A 19,277-nucleotide genomic window follows, 5' to 3' on the forward strand; every position below is an offset into this window, starting at 1 on the left:
CGGCGTCAGTTCTGTCGATTTGCTGCGTTTTCGAGCGTGAACTTCTCGAACCGCTATTCGCACGCTCGTTACGAGCGTTCTTCTTTCCGGAGTTTTTGTCTGGCTCGTAATCGTCCTTGTCTTCTCCCAACTTCCCGGGGTTCTTTGAACTGCACATACATGCGAAACATTGATTTGGTCTCGTTGACCATTACTAGTTTGTTATTGGTTATAACTTGCGATTGGCAAGAGAAGAAAAAAAAAGTAGAAAATTCATATTACAAGAAAACGATTTTCACCTCCCACGTCTTCTGCTACGTCTACGAGATCTGCGTCGATTTCCTTCCGATCGACTTCGAGATCTACAATTTCTTCTACAATTTTTTCGTTTGTGCCTCGCTTCTTGTACCGAACATTCTTCAAATTTCTTCGTCGATGAGTCCACCGGTTCGACTTCCTTATTTTCTTTTTCACGCAAATTCCAAGAATCCTCGGATCCTTTCCTCCTGTATTTCATCGTCGTCGTCTCGTTCGTTTTCTCATTTCTTCGTCTTTGCCGTTTTTCTAATAAATCGGAGGATACCCGCAACATCTTACAGGTTGCGTCCGTTGGTACGAGATATCCGGACTCGATGCCAAAATCAAGGGCCTTCATTATGTGATCCCTTATTTTTTGTAAACCTGAGAGTTTGACAACACGTTCGAGTTAATGTTACGTATATACGTAAAAGACATTCGATATCTTGGCTTCCAAAGAGTAAAGCTTTTAAAATCGTTAATTTTAAGGTTTATTTATGGCAACGATTGGAAAGTTCGTTTAGTCAGAAAGACAGAGAGAGAAAAGAAGTATAAAAGAAATTGAAAAGAGGGAGATGCGAAAAGGAACGAGTCACCGTCGTCGTGTTCTCCTCGTTTCTCATTGTTTTCTTAAGCGGCCATTCGCTGTCGACGAAAATTAATTACCGTCCGATCGATGTTCGTGCAAGAAAGTCCATGTAAGAAGGCTCACCTTCGCTACCCACGCATCCATGTATACAGGACGACAAGCCAGCATGATTCTTCGAGCTACGACGACGTTGTCTGACGGCGTGTAACTTGGAACGATCATTGCTGCTCTTTCTATTACTTCCGTATACCATCCTTCGTTAATAGACGCAACCCTGACGATAGTTTACGCGATTGCTTCTATCTCTTTCGTTCTTTTCCTCGGTTGATCTCCCTTTTTTTTCTTCGAACTGACACGCTCGTTTCTCTTGGTTAAACCTTTTTCTTTCTCCCTTTTGACTTTTTTTCTCTTCTTTTTGTTTCTTTTTACCTGCGCCAAGTTTCCTAGCGACCAAATTGTTTTTTGAAGCGCTTTGTTTTTTGCTTAAAATTCTTTTAAGCTGCTGCTGCTGCTGCTACTGCAAAACTTTAAAATAGAAATATTCGTTCGAGAAATATTACAAAATGTGGAGCCTTTCTTTGTGTTAATTTAATGACGAAAATAATTTCTTCTTTTTGTGCATATGTGTGTGTGTGTGTGTATTTTTTAGATTTAAAGCGCGAGTGTGTCGACGAGAGTAATGAACATAATATAGAAGAATCAATGCCACTGATTACTGACCTTAAGGAATAAATTATTACCTAAAATATGGGTCACTGGCATGCCATATCGTTATACAGAACATGCGTACACATAGGTAATTGGTTTATCTCGTCAGTTTTGTCGTATCTTATTAGCGCTTAGAAAATCTTTACTCGCTTGTAAATTCCGTACGAGAGGTTCGACGAGCAGAAGGAAAAATTCGTGTCCGTGCTTTGATATTCTTTTCAAATTTTTTGGATTTATTCGTTACAAACTCAAACGCGATCGCGAAGCGTAATTTTGTTTGACAAGGAATTTTCGAACGTTCGGAAGAAAATGAAATGGAAGATATGTAGAACCGATCTAGCCGCGATAAGTTGACTGACTTGTCATATTTTTCTTTTCTTTTTTTTTTCCTTTCTTTTTTCTCTCTTGACATTCGACGTACGAACAAATAACTCGAAATAAATTGCCAACTTCCGTACGAACGTATGTAAACGTTATGATAATGAAAAGCGACACGAGAGCGATGCAATCGTCGATGGCAGGTAGCCGTACCGAAGCTATCTCGTCCGTCTCGTTTTTACTTGCCTCAGCCTCTGTTTCATTTGTTTTTATAGAAACGTCGAAAGTGTCGCGACACGAAAAATGTTAAAAGTGTTTTTAAAGATATATATATATATATATATATATATATATATATATACATATATATATACATATATATACATATAAATATAAATACATATATATATATAAATATATATATATATATATACATATAAATATAAATATATATATATACATATAAATATAAATATATATATATATATATATATATATATATATATATAAATATAAATATATTTAGAAAACGTTCACTTTGCGTCGGCAATGTGTTGCAACGTGCTTTATTATATCCCTTTGGAATGTTTATCCCTCGCTTCTCTTTAAAACGGAACCGTCCATTTGATTCTCGTTATTTTCTCTCTTTTCTCTTTCCTTGACTTTGTTTTTCGACTTGTTTCCTTGATCTGTTAGAAAGATTCGTTGCTTCGTAATCGGACACCCGATGAATTCTTTCGAACTTTTTCGAACTTTTTCGAACAATTTCTATTATTAAGATCGTTTTGAACGTATCCTTTCGAGAATGATTTCTAATTCGTTTGATATTCTTTCGAGGACTCGATTATTCGATCGATCAGTTCGTTTCTCGATTTTTTCCATTCTTAAACGGGAAAGCGAAATTATCGAAGTGAAAGAATATGTCGAGGTAGAGTATACGTACGATCTTAGAATCGAGCTCGGGCACAAACCTGAGATCCTTCTTTAACCAACAATTCGGTTTTTCTTTGTCATTCTTAGAGGGATCCCTAATGATTCTCTTATTTTTAGATCTTTTGAGATTTCGCGAGAACGAGTTCTTTCGGATCCTTCGTTGAATCATTTCAAGGTCGTCATCATCGAAACTTACGAGCTTGCAGTCGTCTCTTTTGTAATTCCGTGTCGACTCTTCTCGAATTTGCCAACTTTGGAAGAACTTTGAGTACTTGCCCCTGAGAGTCTGCAGAGATCAGGTATCCGGTATTTCACGCCGGACTAGAGTGCCTTGCGGATTTTTGCTTATCGTTTACCTGTCGTTTACGATCGATTCGACCAATTCGAGAAGAATTGATCTAGATTGGCTTAATGATCGAAAAAACGAAAATTACAAAACCTTTCTCGATACCAGCCTTGATGTAATTATTAAGGATGAATCGTTTTTGTTCAACAAAGCTCTCCTAGGATTTACCAATGCTTTCCACGAAGGAATTGCTGCTCGCGGCATCCATCGCTTCTGTCAGATTCCTTCAGAGTGCCTGCTCCGGATTCCGAGCTAGCACGTGATATTGAAACACTCTCGAATGGTACCATACATACATATTGTATATCGTAGACTTTGCTTGCATACTCTGCTAATTTGCATTTTTAAATGATCGTTCATATAATACTATTGTTTCATATCATCTTGGTTATGTTTTGTGATATTTAAAAGTTGCCAAATTAGTTCTTGTACGTCGATGCTTTCTCGCAAACGTGGCCGAGGGTCCGCACAGTGATAATTGTAGCACCATCGACGAAAGTAAGGGATTCGTTTAACGTGTTTCGCCACTTTACGTACCTTTTCTCTTTTCGTCCATTATACTCTGACGTATATTTTCTTTCCTTTGTTATACTAACGAAATCGTAGTTGGCATAGCTTCTGAGCAAAGTTTTCAGTTTTAAATTCTTTCTCTTTCTCTCTCTCTTTCTCTCCCTCTTTATGGATGCTAACGAGCTGCCGTACATTTAGTATAATCCCTGGTGTTTTCGAGGACGAACTTTCGAGGATCTCGCTTTTCTCCGGGTCACCAAGTCGCAGATTTATCGTTCTTCGATCGTCGTTCGAGTAAAAGAATCCGGCCACGTTTACCTTCTTAACGTCTCGCTTTGCTTTTTTTTCTTTTTTCTTCTTTTTTTTAACGTTCGAGGTAAAAAGAAAGGAAAAAATCTTTTCTGTCGTAGTATGGATTTTATGGATAGTCGATCAATTCGCTTTGACATTTTTCCAAGGAATAATCTTCTCCTTTGCGACGTTACATTTATTTTATTACAAATACGAACCTTGAAAAAGGCTATGATTCCTGGAAAATATGAAAAATTTTACTTTATTTTTCCTTATTTACTTTACTTGATAATAATAATAAGAGTAACATTGAAGATATAATACTTGAAGATAACTGTTACTCGTTAATTTATGTAATATTATGTATTATTTATGTAAATTTACAGTATAACATGTTCATGTAATATGAAATAATAATAATAATTTGCAACTGTATAATTTGATTCATGAAAAATTCTCATTTAACTTTGTATATATATATATATATATATATATATATATATATATATATATAGGTAAATAATAATTTATTTTTAGTGCTGAAAGTTGAACTGTTTGATAAATTAAAAGTTAAATTATTAAAATGTGTAACTTTTGTAGTACCTCTGGTGTCATCTAGCGAACGATCTAAAAGTGTCATCGTTCGCGCTCTTCGCTAAACGTTTCAAATTTATCCTTCGAAGTAACGATATTGATAATATTTTTGTCGAGTAATAGTTCGTCGTTATTAATTGTAAATCTATTCTATTTTGTATTTTAATGAAATTTGTTAATCTTGAAAGATTCTTAAGCGAATCCTCGATCTTGTAATATATATACATATATATATATATACAAGTATAGATCGGATCAATTAAAATCTATACAATTGGTGCACCAAACGAATTTCTACGATAAAATATGATTATATATCGATTAAAAGTTTAATCGGTTTAACTTTGGATCGATAAACTAAGGTAATTGATCGTCGGTAAGGAATTCATGTCAGTCCTCTAAATTATCTTCCATATAGTTATCTTGTAATCTAGTGGCTGATTTTTGACCGACGTTGACTACTGCGGGGCATTCGCCTTTACAGTGCAAACCGTTACCACTGGCTACTTATATCTTTGGAGAGATCACTAGACGTTTCGCGTTTCTATGGAGTAAGGTATCTATATTCTCGCGCTTGGGTCCGATCAATACTTCATGAGTTTCGTTCGGCTGGAAAACACATTGTGGCTTGTACGTTCGCGTACGAGTACACGCACACGAGTTTCGACTTTTCAAATATGCCAAATAAATAGAATTGTGCTGAAAGAATAATTGTCGAAATGGCGACTAGTGATCGAATAGTTCCTCTTATTCTTCCTGATGGGGCGTGATGATCGAGCGTCGAGTGCTTTTCAATAGGCAATATGCGTTCCCTTGGTGAGTGATTAGAAATATCTAGATAAACCGAAAAAGTTATTCTTTTTAAAGATACTCCAAGATTTATCATATTTCCGGATCGTCGCCATCGTTTCGTCGATCGATTAACAAAGATGAAGAGACAGAACGTGAGGACTCTGTCGCTGGTAGTGTGTACATTTATTTACCTTTTGATCGGTGCTGCGGTATTCGACGCATTAGAATCGGATACTGAAAGAAAACGCCGAGAATTTCTATCGGGTAGGTGAACGATTTAACGTTTAACATTTTTTTCTTGATTTACCACGGGCACACGATTTGACACGTGAAATTATCGTCTTAGATATACGTCGTAATATGATGAGAAAGTACAACATCACCGAGGAGGATTATCGTATGGTGGAGATTGTAATAATTGAAAATAAGCCTCACAAAGCGGGTCCTCAATGGAAATTCGCTGGTGCCTTCTACTTTGCTACGGTTGTTCTCGCTATGATTGGTAAACAATATGATTATATGTTTTTATTCATCGTTTGGTCGCATTTGGCATATATATATGTGTGTGTGTGTGTGTGTGTGTGTGTGTGTATGTGCGTGTGTGTGCGTATGCCTATATTTGTATATCGATTATACGGTTGGTTTACTTTTCAAGGCTATGGACACTCCACTCCCGTCACTATAGGCGGCAAGGCCTTTTGCATGGCTTACGCTATGGTGGGCATTCCTCTTGGCCTGGTAATGTTTCAGAGCATCGGAGAACGTCTCAACAAATTTGCCTCTGTCGTTATCAAACGAGCAAAGATTTACATGAGATGTCAAAAGGTCGACGCCACGGAGATGAACCTAATGCTGGCGACCGGATTGTTATCCAGTATAATTATTACCACCGGCGCTGCAGTATTTTCACGTTATGAGGGTTGGAGCTACTTCGATAGCTTTTATTATTGTTTCGTGACGTTAACTACCATAGGTTTTGGGGATTACGTTGCTCTGCAGGTAGATTACTTCCGAGAAATCCTTTAAATGATAAATCTTTCAAGCGTAAACAAACAAGCGAACCGTTTCTCCTTTCTTTTTGTTTTTCAGAACGATCAAGCACTTTCAAACAAGCCAGGATACGTCGCCTTAAGTCTCGTCTTCATATTATTCGGTCTAGCAGTGGTTGCTGCCAGCATAAATCTCCTCGTTCTTCGTTTCATGACAATGTAAAAAATAATTGATCGTTTATCATTTCAAGAGAAAAAAAGCAAATCTCTCTCTCTCTCTCTTTTTTCTCTTTTTATTCAGGAATACCGGCGATACCCGTCGCGAAGACAACGAATTTCAATTGGCGTCCGATCACGTCTTGAACTTGGATGACGAGGTAGTTGCTGTGAACGGGAAACTTTTGTCCAGTCACGTGCCGATAGTTCACGATACGGACGACTGCGTTAGCGTTTGCTCCTGCACGTGTCTTGGACCGGCCAATTCCGAATTGTTGGATTCTACGGGATATCAAGGTTACAGGCCACCTTCGACCACGGCAAGCTTTCGCGTTAAGCGCGCATCCGTCTGATGGAAGGAGTTTCGTCGTCGTAGTCTACGTCGTCGACTTTCCAAGGCCGACAGCAGGGAACTCCTCGGTATCGATGTTTGAAAGCGAAGGAAGAATCGACGAGAGAAAGATAAACAACTAATAAAATAAGCAACGAGTATAGAACACTGCCAAAGGACAGATATATTCAACGATAATCTCGGGAGAGGGTGATCCGAAATAAAGGAATCGTAAGACTCATTAGATAAAGGAAATCCTTTATGTGCCCTATTTAAAAAATAAATATCGTTGTATAGTTATACAGAGAAGCGCCAGATTCGGCTTACTTAGTGAACTTTCTTGAGTGAACCAATGCGTAACGTGTTGGTAATGTAATATTCGACGTCTATTAACGTTCAATGATAATAGAGTTATCTGTTTCACGTGTACGATTCTATTTAATGAATGTTACGTGTACATTATCGGACCGGAGATCGTATTTTTTCTATGTGATTTGTAATTAAACACTATAATAAATTTAAGTATTACAGTAAGACTGAAGAACGATACGAAATTGTTAAATCGAAAGGAAAACAAAGTTAAAAATTGGTGGCTGTTAATAGCATGCGAGGAATCTCCATTCTCTATAGGATACTTTCTAACTGTTCGTAGCAACGTAAGCTACGTACGTTGTCTAAAACGTCTACGTAAACTTTACTCTACGTAAAGTGTAGAGTTCTGATATGATCTATCGCGTATACGTTATAGAACGGTTAATGTTTAAAAAATATCTCATTTAGATTACGAAGATTCGTAAAGGCATGTACTTACGAATATACTTATGCTATGCGCGCGTATACGTGTTTGTATAAAATATTAATGAAATCGATCGTATTATAGCGATATTAATAGAGCACGCGGATAGGAAAAGAATACTTGTTCCCCTGTAAAATGGTCTTGGTTTTGAGTTTTTACGACTATTCATTGCCGAGATATCGCTTTTGAAAGATTCCCCCCCCCCCTCCATTCATAATTCATTAACTAACGTGCACGATGTAGCGGTAGTAGTACCGTAAAAGGCCGTTTACGTTGACAGCTGACTCTTGTAATATCGCGCGTATATAAAATGACCGCGATAAATTCCAAGAATTTATCTAGGTCACTGGGCCGACATGACCATTTTAGACCAAAATTATATATGCCAATGATGAATCGGCGTAAGCACCTTTTAAATGGGGTATATCTTTTGGAACTATATCTCTAAGTCGTAGAGACATCAAACGAATACCGTTTAAAAGGGCAATTTTTTTTATACACTATTTCCTCGTCATATTGTTATTACGAACAATTCCTTATAAATAATTTGTTATTAACAAATTTTCATAAACAATTTTTTTGTCTCTTTCTTTTGCTACATCGTGATAATGATCATTGGACGATACTTCGTTTGAAACAATTTTTCATTAACAATTTGCATGAAACATTTGTTATATAAATAATTTATTACATAAATAATTTCGCAGAACAGATTTTTTTTTTTCTTTTTCACTATTTCCTTTGTAACATAGGATAACGATGATTTAACGATGCGGTTGAAGCGATTTGCTATTAACAAAAAGCCATTTGTTATAAAACAATTTTCATAAAAAATTTTTCGAAGCGGATCTCTTTCTATTTCTTTTTCCGCGCTTGTAATGACCATTTTTTTTAGGGAAACAGTTTTTCAATTACAACAATTTGCATAAACAATTTATAATTAATAATTTTGATAAATAATATTTTTATTCTTTCCTTCGTAAGCTAAATATTGATAACGATCATTTTTTCGTTATGATTAAAATAATTTATTATAAACAATTTGTTAGAAATAACATATCGTTATAAAGGATTTCTTTAAAATTAAGCAAGATTGCTCCATGCAGTTTTATTTATCTTATAGGATGAGTAAAAAAAGTATGGAAAGTCGAAAATGGGAAACGAATTTTCTTCTAGAAAAGGAGCTGAGATCCTTCTGTTGTACTATTAATGGCCATCGATCTATACGACGGATATAACACGACCAGTCAGTGAAAAGTTAAGTCGGTAAAAGTATTGTTAATAAAATGAATGCCTGAAAGTATAAAGAAAATTTATAACATTGTCGCTATTTCGTTGATAATTCTGCAATGATCACTCGACGCGCTTCACGGCAGTTATAAACGTCCACGTAGAGTGCTACGTATATGCGTATATTTTTTAAATATGATTCAACATGTAATAATAAATAATGATATCTGACGTAATCTCATGAGATTGGTCGTTTTACACGAGACACGTTGTATACAAATTTACGTTTTCGAATCAATTGAAAATCGATAGATCGAAATGCTTCTGATGTTTTCGATAACCTCCTTGAACATAATAATCCTTGAAACGTGTAATTTCCTTTTCTTAGGGACATTCCTTCGCGATAGAATAAAGAAACCTTAAACATTTCACGATGTCCGATGTCCAAGAAGGGCAAGGTCACGTTTGCGAATTGCTAAGGTCATTGGACGATTGGGAAAAAATCACTAATTGGTGGGAATGCAAGCAATTAAGGTCCCGATATTCAAATATCGATAGACGCACACCAAAATGTATGCAATACATGGACAATACGTCAGCAGTAAATGTTGAAAGAAAAAAATACGTTCGTCTTAAATATCGTTGGATCATACATCCATTTAGTTATATCAAGTAAAACTTTTTAGATTTTCTAGAAAAATTAATCCACCTCTTTAGCTCGACTCACATCCGCGAATATTTTTTATCTTAGATTTTTATGGGAAACTTTAATGATAGTCATTTATGGAATAGCCTTTTTTACAATACCTTTTATGATATCATTTGTCATTATGGACTATGAGGTAGTACGTTTGGACAAAGTTAATATATTTATTTATACGATATGCTGGTTGGACATAATTGTCACTTGCATCACCGGTTATTATGATAAGAAAAATATGTGCATAGAATTGAGACCATTGAAAATAATCAAGTACGATTTAATATGAGTTTACAGTAAGCATTGTTCGTGCATTTATTTATCTAATTATTATTTTAGAAAATATTCAAAGGGATATCTTCTGGTGGATATACTTTCTTCCTTGCCGTACGATCACATCACTTTATCCTGGCGAAAACTGCCAGGGAATGGTTCTTTTCACGCGATCACGTTGATAAATATCTTACCCTTGTTAAAACTGACACGTTATCCAACACTAAATGATTATATTTATCAATATTTCCTGATGGAACACTCTTATTACCAATTGATATCTACATTTATGTTAGGATTTTACTTGATAATATGGTTCTCCTGTCTGTATTATCTCTTGCCGGTATTAACGTTACATTTTTACAACATTCCATTAACGGTAAGCAACTAAAATTGATCTGCGAACTTTGATCAACATGAATCGATTTTTTTCTCTCTCTCTCTCTTTCTCTTTCTCTCTCTTTCCAAGGAATGCGACGACTGTTGGATGATAGGGATAGAAAAAGAAGGTTTGGTTGTTAGATTCCAGCATGCTTTCTTTATAGTATTGGAAAATCTTTTAGCTAGCGGCTACGGTGTCTTCCCTCCGAAAGCCGACATTCATGTCATATTAAATACCGTACTGATGATATTGGGCAGATTCGTCGAGTGTTACATTATAAGTGAGTTTCGATCGTATATATCCATCAGTCTATACATTCTTTTTTAACCTCAGTTATGTTTCTACACATAAAGGAAAACAGCAAAGCAGCGGAAAATAAATATAATGAGATAATTAATCAGATAGGGGCATACGCGAAACAAAAACAATTGCCGTTGCAAATAAAAAATCGGATTTTCGAGTACTACAATCATCGCTTTAAGAATAGCTTTTTTCGTGAACAAAATATTCTAAACAATCTTTCAGGTTATTAAAGAAACGTTTTTTCCATTGTAATCTTTTGCTATACCATTTATATAGATTAGTCCAAGTGTTGAGTTACGTCTATTGATTATAATGAGATATTTTTAGAACAATTACGAGATGAAATCGCTATGTATTCTTGTCAACGGTTGGTCGAAAATGTGGAACTCTTTAAAAATATACCTCAGGACGTTTTAAAGTCTATCGTTAAAAGTTTGAAATTTGAGTTGTACTTGCAAAATGACATTATTATAAGGGCCGGCACACTGGGGAATTGTATGTTTTTTTTGTCCGCTGGAACTATCGCCATTTTGACGGCAACTGGACAAGAGGTAAAAACGTCTATGATTCTATTTAATGGTCAACCTGTTAAAATTAAATTTAGATATGCCGTCTGAATGATGGCGCTCATTTTGGAGAAATAGCACTTTTAGCGCCTGATCAGAAACGGGTCGCGTCTGTGATTGCTGTAGAAGTTTGCGAAGTTTATCGTCTTGATAGGAAGGACTTTCGAAAATGCGTTGCCGTTTACTCTGAATTATTTTCCATGATCGAACGTATAGCTATTGAAAGAATAGAGAAGACTATGGTAACAGAGGAACATCATAAAAGATTTATAATGCATTCAAGCCTTATGTGCGATAGCACAAGAAAGAAAACAAGAAAAAAATCGAGGAAACAATGAATTATCAGTCTGTCAATACAATACTCTTTCATATTGTATCAACAGATATACAATAATAAAATAAAGTTAAAGCTTCTTTAAATTGCGCGGCAGTGTCTACCTTCGTTTTTCCTCGCTCGAAAAATAAGAAAGAAGATTATTCGTATTTTCGTAAAACAAATGTATGTGTATTTAAGGATAGTAAAAATTATTATCATTATCATTATTATTATTATTATTATTATCATCATCATTATCATTATCATTACTATTATTATTATTATTATTATTATTATTATTATTATTATTATTATTATTATTATTATTATTATATTGTATCGTATTGTATTGTATTGTATTGTATTATATTATACTATATTATGTTATATTATTGTCCACATAATGTTTGTAATAGTCACATTGGTTGTCTACTCTTTATTATTTTTCTTCTCTTCTTTTTTTCTTTCTTAAAATCAGGATATTAATCATCAGCTAAGATTATCTTTCATTTTATAATCGTTATCATTAAAGAGCGTTACACGTGACAATAGTATTTCGAGTAAAATTAACTTTTTGGCAAATATTTCCTATCAAATAACCATAAGCTTTTTTGCATTTTATTGAAATCCGTAGCGTCGATCGTGATGGGATTCTTTTTATTGCCAATACCTCAGGACTGCATTATAAATAAGAGGATAATCCTCGTTTTTTCTTTTATTAAGAAGAATAGAAAAAATTAATTTATTTATATCCGAACAGAGAGAGAGAGAGAGAGAGGGAGAGAGAAAGAGAGAGAGAAAGCGAGAGAGAGAGTGAGAGAGAGAAAGAGCGAGAGTGAGAGACAGAGAGAGGAGAGAGTGAGAGAGATAGAGAGTTTCTCGGATGAGAATACATACATGCAAGTGCATACGCATGTATGCGCTTGTGTTTATTTATGTATGCGATGATGATGATGATAACGATCCATCAAATATATATACATATATATATATATGTATATGTATATATATATTTATTCGTCTTATGGTTAATAAATGCGAGGAATGTTCCAGATTATTATCGTAACCACAATAAGTTGTTTCTAATGCAGAAATTAATAATACACGTTACATCACGATCATTCCCTTCGGATTTAATAATAAACACAAGAGGATTAAGTCCGTCAAAGATCTATATAAAAGATTTATAATCCGAGATTAAGAGTTATGTACATTTATGCGTAACAATGCTATTAAAAGAGTGAGTATGATATGAATTTTACACGCTCGACGATACGTAAATAACACGATAATATCATAAATTACTTACGTTAAAAGACGAACTAATAACTGTACGCGTTAACGTCTTACCATTATCCTTTCACATACTTATTTTATCCATTTACGTTTTATCCTTTGTGTTATTTTTCTTATCGACAAAATTTGATCTCTTTGCAGTTATTATTTTACCGATTATACAACCTCTTTTAGTTCGAACTAACTCTTTCAACTCTATTGGATATAAGAAAATCTTCTAACAACGTTCGCTAACAATTTTTGGATTAATAAAAATGCGCGCACTCGTTTTGGTCGTATCTAGAATGATATGGAGAGAAGAGTATTCGATGATAAACGAATTATCGTCTTTAATTCATCGTTTAATATATCGTAACGCAATATATCGTATCCACTACGTTTTGTCGCTGCAACATACCACATAATATATATTTACATAACGATACACGCATATAAATTATATATCCTAATACTCTCTTTCCTGGATATTCTCTCTTTTTCTTATTGTTTCATTTTTTTATTTATTTATTTATTTCTTTTTCTTTCATTTCTTTTGTTATTTTTTTTCTTTTTCTTTTTTTTCTTTTTTTTTTTTGTTTTTTCTTCTTCCTCTAAAGACATCTAATAAGGCACTCTTCTTTGACCGTAACCAAATGACGACGAAAATCGATTAATGATCGTTCGATCTTCTAAAATCGTACGTGCGAAACGTCAATTCCGAGTATGTTAAAATTACTTGTTTTAATTAACTTATGGTTTAACAGCGTATATAAATGTTCTTGGTATGTTTCGGTGGTCACTCGTCGATACTCTAACGCGTTTTAATGCTCTCGGGAATGAGAATGACATTGTTATTACGCGATTTCTAATACAATAAATAGCCAAGAAGGAACGAATATAAATGCAATACCGTTATTCGTCTCTCTGCGAGAGACATTTGTGACTGATCGATTGATTGATTGATTGATTTATTTTAGACTTCTTAAGAGATAATACGCAAACGCGTGCGATTTAGGTAGGTTCAAAGATGCAACATATTGTAATTCTATTCTTCTCTGGTTCTATTCGTTTACAATGTGGAAAAAAATCTCTTCCAAAGTCATGCGAAAAATGTCACATCCTTGTTTTACTCATTCGACCGGTCCACGTTATGGCAACATTTGTGTCTTCGTTACAAATAAGTAATAACAATATAATAGATTATAAACGATATATTGTATAATCAACTATTTATATTGTACAACATAACGCTCGTAATATGCATCATACAACTAGATACCTACAAGATTTTATTGACACAGCGAAGTCATGCCACTGTTATCATTTTTATATTTTCACAGATAAATTGTTCCTTCCCTTCTTGATTTTCTCTGTCACGACGTACGTCTAGCGAAACTTTAACGTTCAAGTGTATTCGTCGTTTATATCAAAATCAAAATAAAATAAGGAAAACTATGAAAAATTCATTATCAATGATTTTATAACGTTACAACGGCTATTCGCGTGGATATGTTGCCGCGGTAATATCCTAAAATAAAAATCTAAGAATATTTGCAAACAATCTTGCAAGGAGATATTACGCTATGACGTACATACATACAGCTACTATAGACTATATAGTTAATCGCAAAGGTTTCACCGAATGCCTTTTTTCAAAACTCGAAGTATCAAATCCGCTTACGTCGAACTCTGTCGGACTAGTATTCAGCGTCAGACCGTATATACATGGATGAGAAAGTTGAAAGGAAGAAAAGGATGGACAGATGGGTGGATGGATAGAAGGAGAGATAGAGAGGGAGATAGGTACGGGGAAGGGGAAAGAAACGGAAGAGAGAGTTGAAAGTAATGAAGAGGGAAGATTGGACGAGAAGATCGACGAATGATTTTTCTTGAGTACACACGCATCTTCGCACCATTTAAGTTCTTCCAATCATTTTTCCAGTAAATATATGTATATATCTGTGTGTGTGTGTGTTTTTTTGTATACATATATATATATATGTATGTATGTATGTATGTATATATGTATATATTATATATCTATGTATAGACGTTCTAAGGCTTTGGCAGTGAATTAATGCCGATTTGCATAGCGCACGCGATACGCTAAGGTGCTCGTGTTATAATCATACCTTTCTCATTTCTTACTTTCGCCAGTCAATGTTCATATCAAGAAAGATTACGATCGTCGTCCATCGTCTCGAATGAATATGATATTAATCTCGAGGATCATCTTAGAATATCATTCTTTTTCTTCTCAAGTTGTCGAGGTGCGGTCCTCTTGATGGCAATTGGCCATCCTCCGTGCAAGACCGACAACAGAATTTGGCGTAATACTTGTGCCTGCAATAACGCGCCATCACGATCAGATCGCACTTCGCGAAGAAGCTATTGTCTTGACAATTGGGATGAATAAATATGCCTGTAAGGAAGAAAAAAAAGAATATGTTTTCCGTTCTTTTATGACTGTTCTCATTTTGCAAAGTAAAATATACAAAGTGTGATAGTTTTTACGTTTGTTTTTTGTCTTACCAGCTACGAGTATATCTACGCTGTCAGAATCAGATGTGTATTCATTCGTTGCCTCGCATCGATAACGGCCCGAATCGTCTTTGTTCGCATCGGCGATTATAAGCCTGTTTGCTTCTACGATGAAAATTATCGATATTCGTCAAGCATGTATATAGGTAAAAATGTGCAATTACTTCACCTATCTTCGACCTTTCTTACCGGATATTTTCACTCGATTGTTCGTTTGAATGAGATTATCGTCTTTGTACCAAAGTACTCGTGGTATTGGGTAGCCGTCAATGGTACAACCAATGCTGATGTCGCTACCTTCAGGAAATTGAGCTTGACCTACCGATACGGTTACGTTCACCGGTACTGCGTCCGAAAGAAATATGGATATTACAATCGATAATATAAGAGTTATGAATTAAATCGAATAAAAAATAATAGTAATCAAATTGAAAGAAAATTGCGCTATGCGTCGTATAAAATAATAGAATACAGTACCTCGTTCGTGATTGGCCATAAAATAAAATACCTTCTAAATAATAATTAAAGAAGCGATTAGCAAACAGTGAGGTGCATGCGTCACATGACACGAGCAGTGCGTGAAAAAGAAAAAATTTGCGTATAAAAGCAAAGGAGCTAAAACGAAAAGGATAAAACGAAAAAAGAGAGATCGAGAAATAAGGAGGCCTCACCTTTGAATTTAGAAATAACGGGAGTCGTTAGAGTCGTAGTTTCAATAGGCGTAACGCGAAGAATGTGAGGTCTTGTAGGCTGAACGGGTGCAAATGTGATATAATCAGGTGAATGCGTTCTAATGGGTCTGTAAGGATACTGAGGTTTTTCAGTGACCGGTCTCTTTGGAGGTAGGACTACGTATTTCATGTAGCTCTTATACTCCGGTTTGATATTGTAGATTGGACCTATCGTTTGCAAAGTGACAGACCAAGAAGCTGGTCTGTCGATGCCGTTGTAGGCCTGACAAGTATAAACACCAAGATTAGTCAGGGTCACCGAACGTATTAATAGGGTGTAATCAGTGTCTTGCTCATAATTCTCCGAACTCAGAGGAAGCATGTTATCGCCACGCCACCAGGTGACGGATGGTCTCGGCCAACCCATAGCATAACAACGAAGGAGGGACGGTGAATTCATTGTCACCGTCACGGTTGCGTTCTTTTCTCCAACGATGGCCGCGGAACGTTCGTTGGGTTCTACGATGTGCAATTAAAATAGCGTGCGTCTTAGAGGGTGAAAGGTAAAAGAATCGTTCAATATCGTAAGAAAGATCGAGCAGTTAATCGTGAAATTAATGCGTCGAGGATTATTGTTAGAACGCGCATGAATCGTCCTTTCACTTCATTTTTAGTAACAATCCATTCCCCTTTCATAAAGATTCCATGCCTATCTTCCTCAAATAACTTTCAAATAAATTTAATATTTAACGATTACCGTTCTCACCTCGTCGGTTTGTTTTTCACTTACCCGTGACCTCCACTTGATACTCTATCCTAACTGGCGGACCTACGCTGTTATCGGCGGTACAAATGTAAATTCCTCTATCGATAGTGTATAAGTTTATGATCTGAAGAGACCCATCGGCCAGTATACGACGCCTTTTCTCCGTAGTACCGATCTATCGAAAGTGGAAAGGATGGATCGATCGATCAATTATCGAGGCTCTTCTACTTATATCTCCGATCGAAAAACGACATACCAGCGTCGTGTCTTTCCTCCAAGTTACGACGGGAACCGGATAACCCGTAGCTACGCATTTCAAGGTAACGTAACTACCTTCTTCGCCGGTAACATGCGATTGTTCAGGTTGTTCTATTCTTACGGGTTCGCCACCGTACTGAGGTGTAACAGGTGGCGTTACGAAAAGCGACGGCGTTGTTATTGCTTGCTCTAATGCTGGCTCCAAACAAGACGTGCCACAACCATTGTCGCAACACTTCCATTCTCCTGTACAGTCAGCATCGGTTTCGCACTCGCGCTCGCACCTAGTACTGTTCGATACAGTTGGACAACGTCCAGATTTGATAGCTGAAAGGAAAAATATGTTGACGACATATTTCTTCGATTAACAATCATCGATACGTTTCTCGATGGACTTTACTTACTCGATCTGCAAACGCCATTGTATTCGGTTCCGTCTTTAGTACGGACCAAGGTAATTGAGCACTTTGTTCCCTCAGGACAGATTTGCGTTCTGCACGGATCAACGCAACGGCATCGTTCGCAGTCTTGATCGTCGACGTACGCTTCCTTGCCGTAAGGACAACGAATTAGATTGCATTCCTCCCGTGCCTCGATGCACGGATCTTTCGTGTCTTTTTCCGAACTTGTGTCGATTTCGTTGTCAGCTGGAACAAAGTCATACTTTTCGTCGGTCCTTCTTTCCTCGGTAACTTATGTGTATATATATATATATATATATATATATATATATATATATATATATATATAAAGAAGAAAAAGAAGAATAATCATAAACATGTGCGAATTTATTTACAGCAGTTTGTAAAAGATAAAACGAAAATAAGTAATAAGTAGGAATAAAAGTTTAATCGGAGTTGATTGCTTGATGGATCTGTGAAAAGGCAAGTGTACGAATTAATAATACATACAGCGAGTATATAACAAATATTTACATAATGTTTTTAAATAAACGTATTCTCTTACGACGATATTGTTACATTTTAAAGCCTTGTTTATATAGTTCCAAAAAGAAATGCTTTTCAATCGATATTGCTATAAGGATGATTACTCCTGCGGGATAAAAGTTTTCTCTATTTACGGTCACTAAGCCAAGAGAAAAGAAAATGGAAAAGCAAAAGTAAAAGCATAAGTGGTATAACCTATATTTATATTATGACTTACTCCTAAGACAAGTGTTAATGCATGATTCGAAGGTTTTGAATCTGTTGCGATTTCCACCGCACCCGGTGTAAATAAATGCTCTGCAGGTTTGATATTCTTCGTCGAAGTAGAATCGTTTTGAGAAACCGGTATTGCATGATCCACTGTCAACTGGTTCTTTACAGATGGCTGATCGCAAGATTAGATGTAAATAAATAATCACGTAACAACGACGTAAGACCCTATCTTTGATCCGAATCGTCTGATCTTCACGATCCAACGAGAATTACACTTCTAAGAACTTACCTAAATGAGATAGAATGGTGTCGTTTCCAACGGGAGCAGGTTCCTCGAGATGAACGCAAAGCGACTCGCATTCCGAGATCGTACTGAATCTATTTGCGTTGCCATCGCAACCGCCATAAATGAATTGCCGACAAGCACGAATGTTTTGATCGTAGAAGTATTTGGAGAAGCGAGCTCTGCATGGACCCGGATCCACCGATAGATTGCATAAATCTGAAATTTAGAAGGCATGCGCGTTCTAAATTATGAAGAAAATGTCATTTCGTCGAGGAAAGAAATGTTTGTAGGATGTGCCCTATTAAGATGTGCCATTTAGGGACAACATTTCATCGAGTTACCTTGTCCGCGGAATTTGCCGCAGAGACGTTCGCATTGTTCCTCCGTTTGGAATCTATTGGCGTTCCCTTCGCAGCCACCGTATATGAACGCTTGACACATGTTCGTTCGAGAATCGTAATAATAAGCGGTAATGTCATTGTTACACGGTCCAGCGTCCACAGGTGCTTGACAAATTGAGCTACTTGACGCGATCTCAGTTTGGGAGGTAGTTGCCATGGTAGTAGGTCGAATTTCTTCTGTAATCGCAGCCGGCTGTATCTTGCATTTTCTCTCGCAAGATTCTCTGTCCTGAAAACGATTCTTGTTGCCCTGACATCCGCTGTATTCGAACTCGTGACAAAAGTCGTCTCGACGATCGTAATAATATTGCTTGACAATGCCGTCGCACGTACCAACGACTTTTGGTAGAGCACACGGATCTGAAATGTCACATTCATTTAATCGAAATGTTATATTATTCGCTTTACTAACGAAGTAATGATATTTTGTCTTTTTTTTCTTTTTTATTATGTGACGAAA

At 36.0% G+C, this 19,277-nt stretch overlaps 4 protein-coding genes across 9 annotated transcripts in view; 2 read left to right on the plus strand and 2 right to left on the minus strand.

Annotated features, from left to right (window-relative positions):
• Positions 1 to 16: 16 nt before the first annotated feature.
• On the minus strand, positions 17 to 2,148 carry LOC124430220. Its single transcript, XM_046976480.1, has 2 exons — positions 989 to 2,148; positions 17 to 660 (listed from the first exon to the last, which is right to left on the minus strand). The coding sequence occupies exons 1-2, from the start codon at positions 1,116 to 1,118 to the stop codon at positions 275 to 277; spliced, it is 516 nt and encodes a 171-aa protein (XP_046832436.1). The 5' UTR covers positions 1,119 to 2,148; the 3' UTR covers positions 17 to 274.
• Positions 2,149 to 5,076: 2,928 nt separating this feature from the next.
• On the plus strand, positions 5,077 to 7,427 carry LOC124430093 (two pore potassium channel protein sup-9). The gene is made up of 5 exons (XM_046976202.1): positions 5,077 to 5,621; positions 5,704 to 5,859; positions 6,013 to 6,356; positions 6,447 to 6,565; positions 6,648 to 7,427. The coding sequence occupies exons 1-5, from the start codon at positions 5,495 to 5,497 to the stop codon at positions 6,913 to 6,915; spliced, it is 1,014 nt and encodes a 337-aa protein (XP_046832158.1). The 5' UTR covers positions 5,077 to 5,494; the 3' UTR covers positions 6,916 to 7,427.
• A 1,225-nt stretch (positions 7,428 to 8,652) lies between these two features.
• On the plus strand, positions 8,653 to 11,686 carry LOC124430094 (potassium/sodium hyperpolarization-activated cyclic nucleotide-gated channel 1-like). The gene is made up of 7 exons (XM_046976203.1): positions 8,653 to 9,591; positions 9,671 to 9,892; positions 9,959 to 10,271; positions 10,362 to 10,554; positions 10,608 to 10,799; positions 10,905 to 11,128; positions 11,182 to 11,686. Exons 1-7 carry the CDS (start codon positions 9,353 to 9,355, stop codon positions 11,479 to 11,481), a joined length of 1,683 nt encoding a protein of 560 aa, XP_046832159.1. The 5' UTR covers positions 8,653 to 9,352; the 3' UTR covers positions 11,482 to 11,686.
• A 194-nt stretch (positions 11,687 to 11,880) lies between these two features.
• Positions 11,881 to 19,277, minus strand: part of LOC124429977 (papilin) — a 54,484-nt gene continuing 47,087 nt past the window's right edge. For 4 of the 6 annotated variants that reach the window (XM_046975927.1, XM_046975930.1, XM_046975928.1 and 1 more), the window contains 10 exons: positions 18,758 to 19,177; positions 18,420 to 18,632; positions 18,135 to 18,302; positions 17,375 to 17,617; positions 16,969 to 17,297; positions 16,737 to 16,887; positions 15,947 to 16,465; positions 15,465 to 15,620; positions 15,267 to 15,380; positions 11,881 to 15,156 (listed from right to left, as the gene is read on the minus strand). In XM_046975927.1, the coding sequence (XP_046831883.1) occupies positions 14,969 to 15,156; positions 15,267 to 15,380; positions 15,465 to 15,620; positions 15,947 to 16,465; positions 16,737 to 16,887; positions 16,969 to 17,297; positions 17,375 to 17,617; positions 18,135 to 18,302; positions 18,420 to 18,632; positions 18,758 to 19,177 (2,501 nt within the window). In that variant the 3' untranslated portion in view covers positions 11,881 to 14,968. The remainder of the gene's footprint in view (positions 15,157 to 15,266; positions 15,381 to 15,464; positions 15,621 to 15,946; positions 16,466 to 16,736; positions 16,888 to 16,968; positions 17,298 to 17,374; positions 17,618 to 18,134; positions 18,303 to 18,419; positions 18,633 to 18,757; positions 19,178 to 19,277) is intronic. The other 2 variants (XM_046975929.1, XM_046975931.1) reach the window with 2 other exon arrangements.

This window comes from Vespa crabro, chromosome 17 (assembly GCF_910589235.1).
Source record: "Vespa crabro chromosome 17, iyVesCrab1.2, whole genome shotgun sequence".
In the NCBI taxonomy this organism is placed as follows: Eukaryota; Metazoa; Arthropoda; class Insecta; order Hymenoptera; family Vespidae; genus Vespa; species Vespa crabro.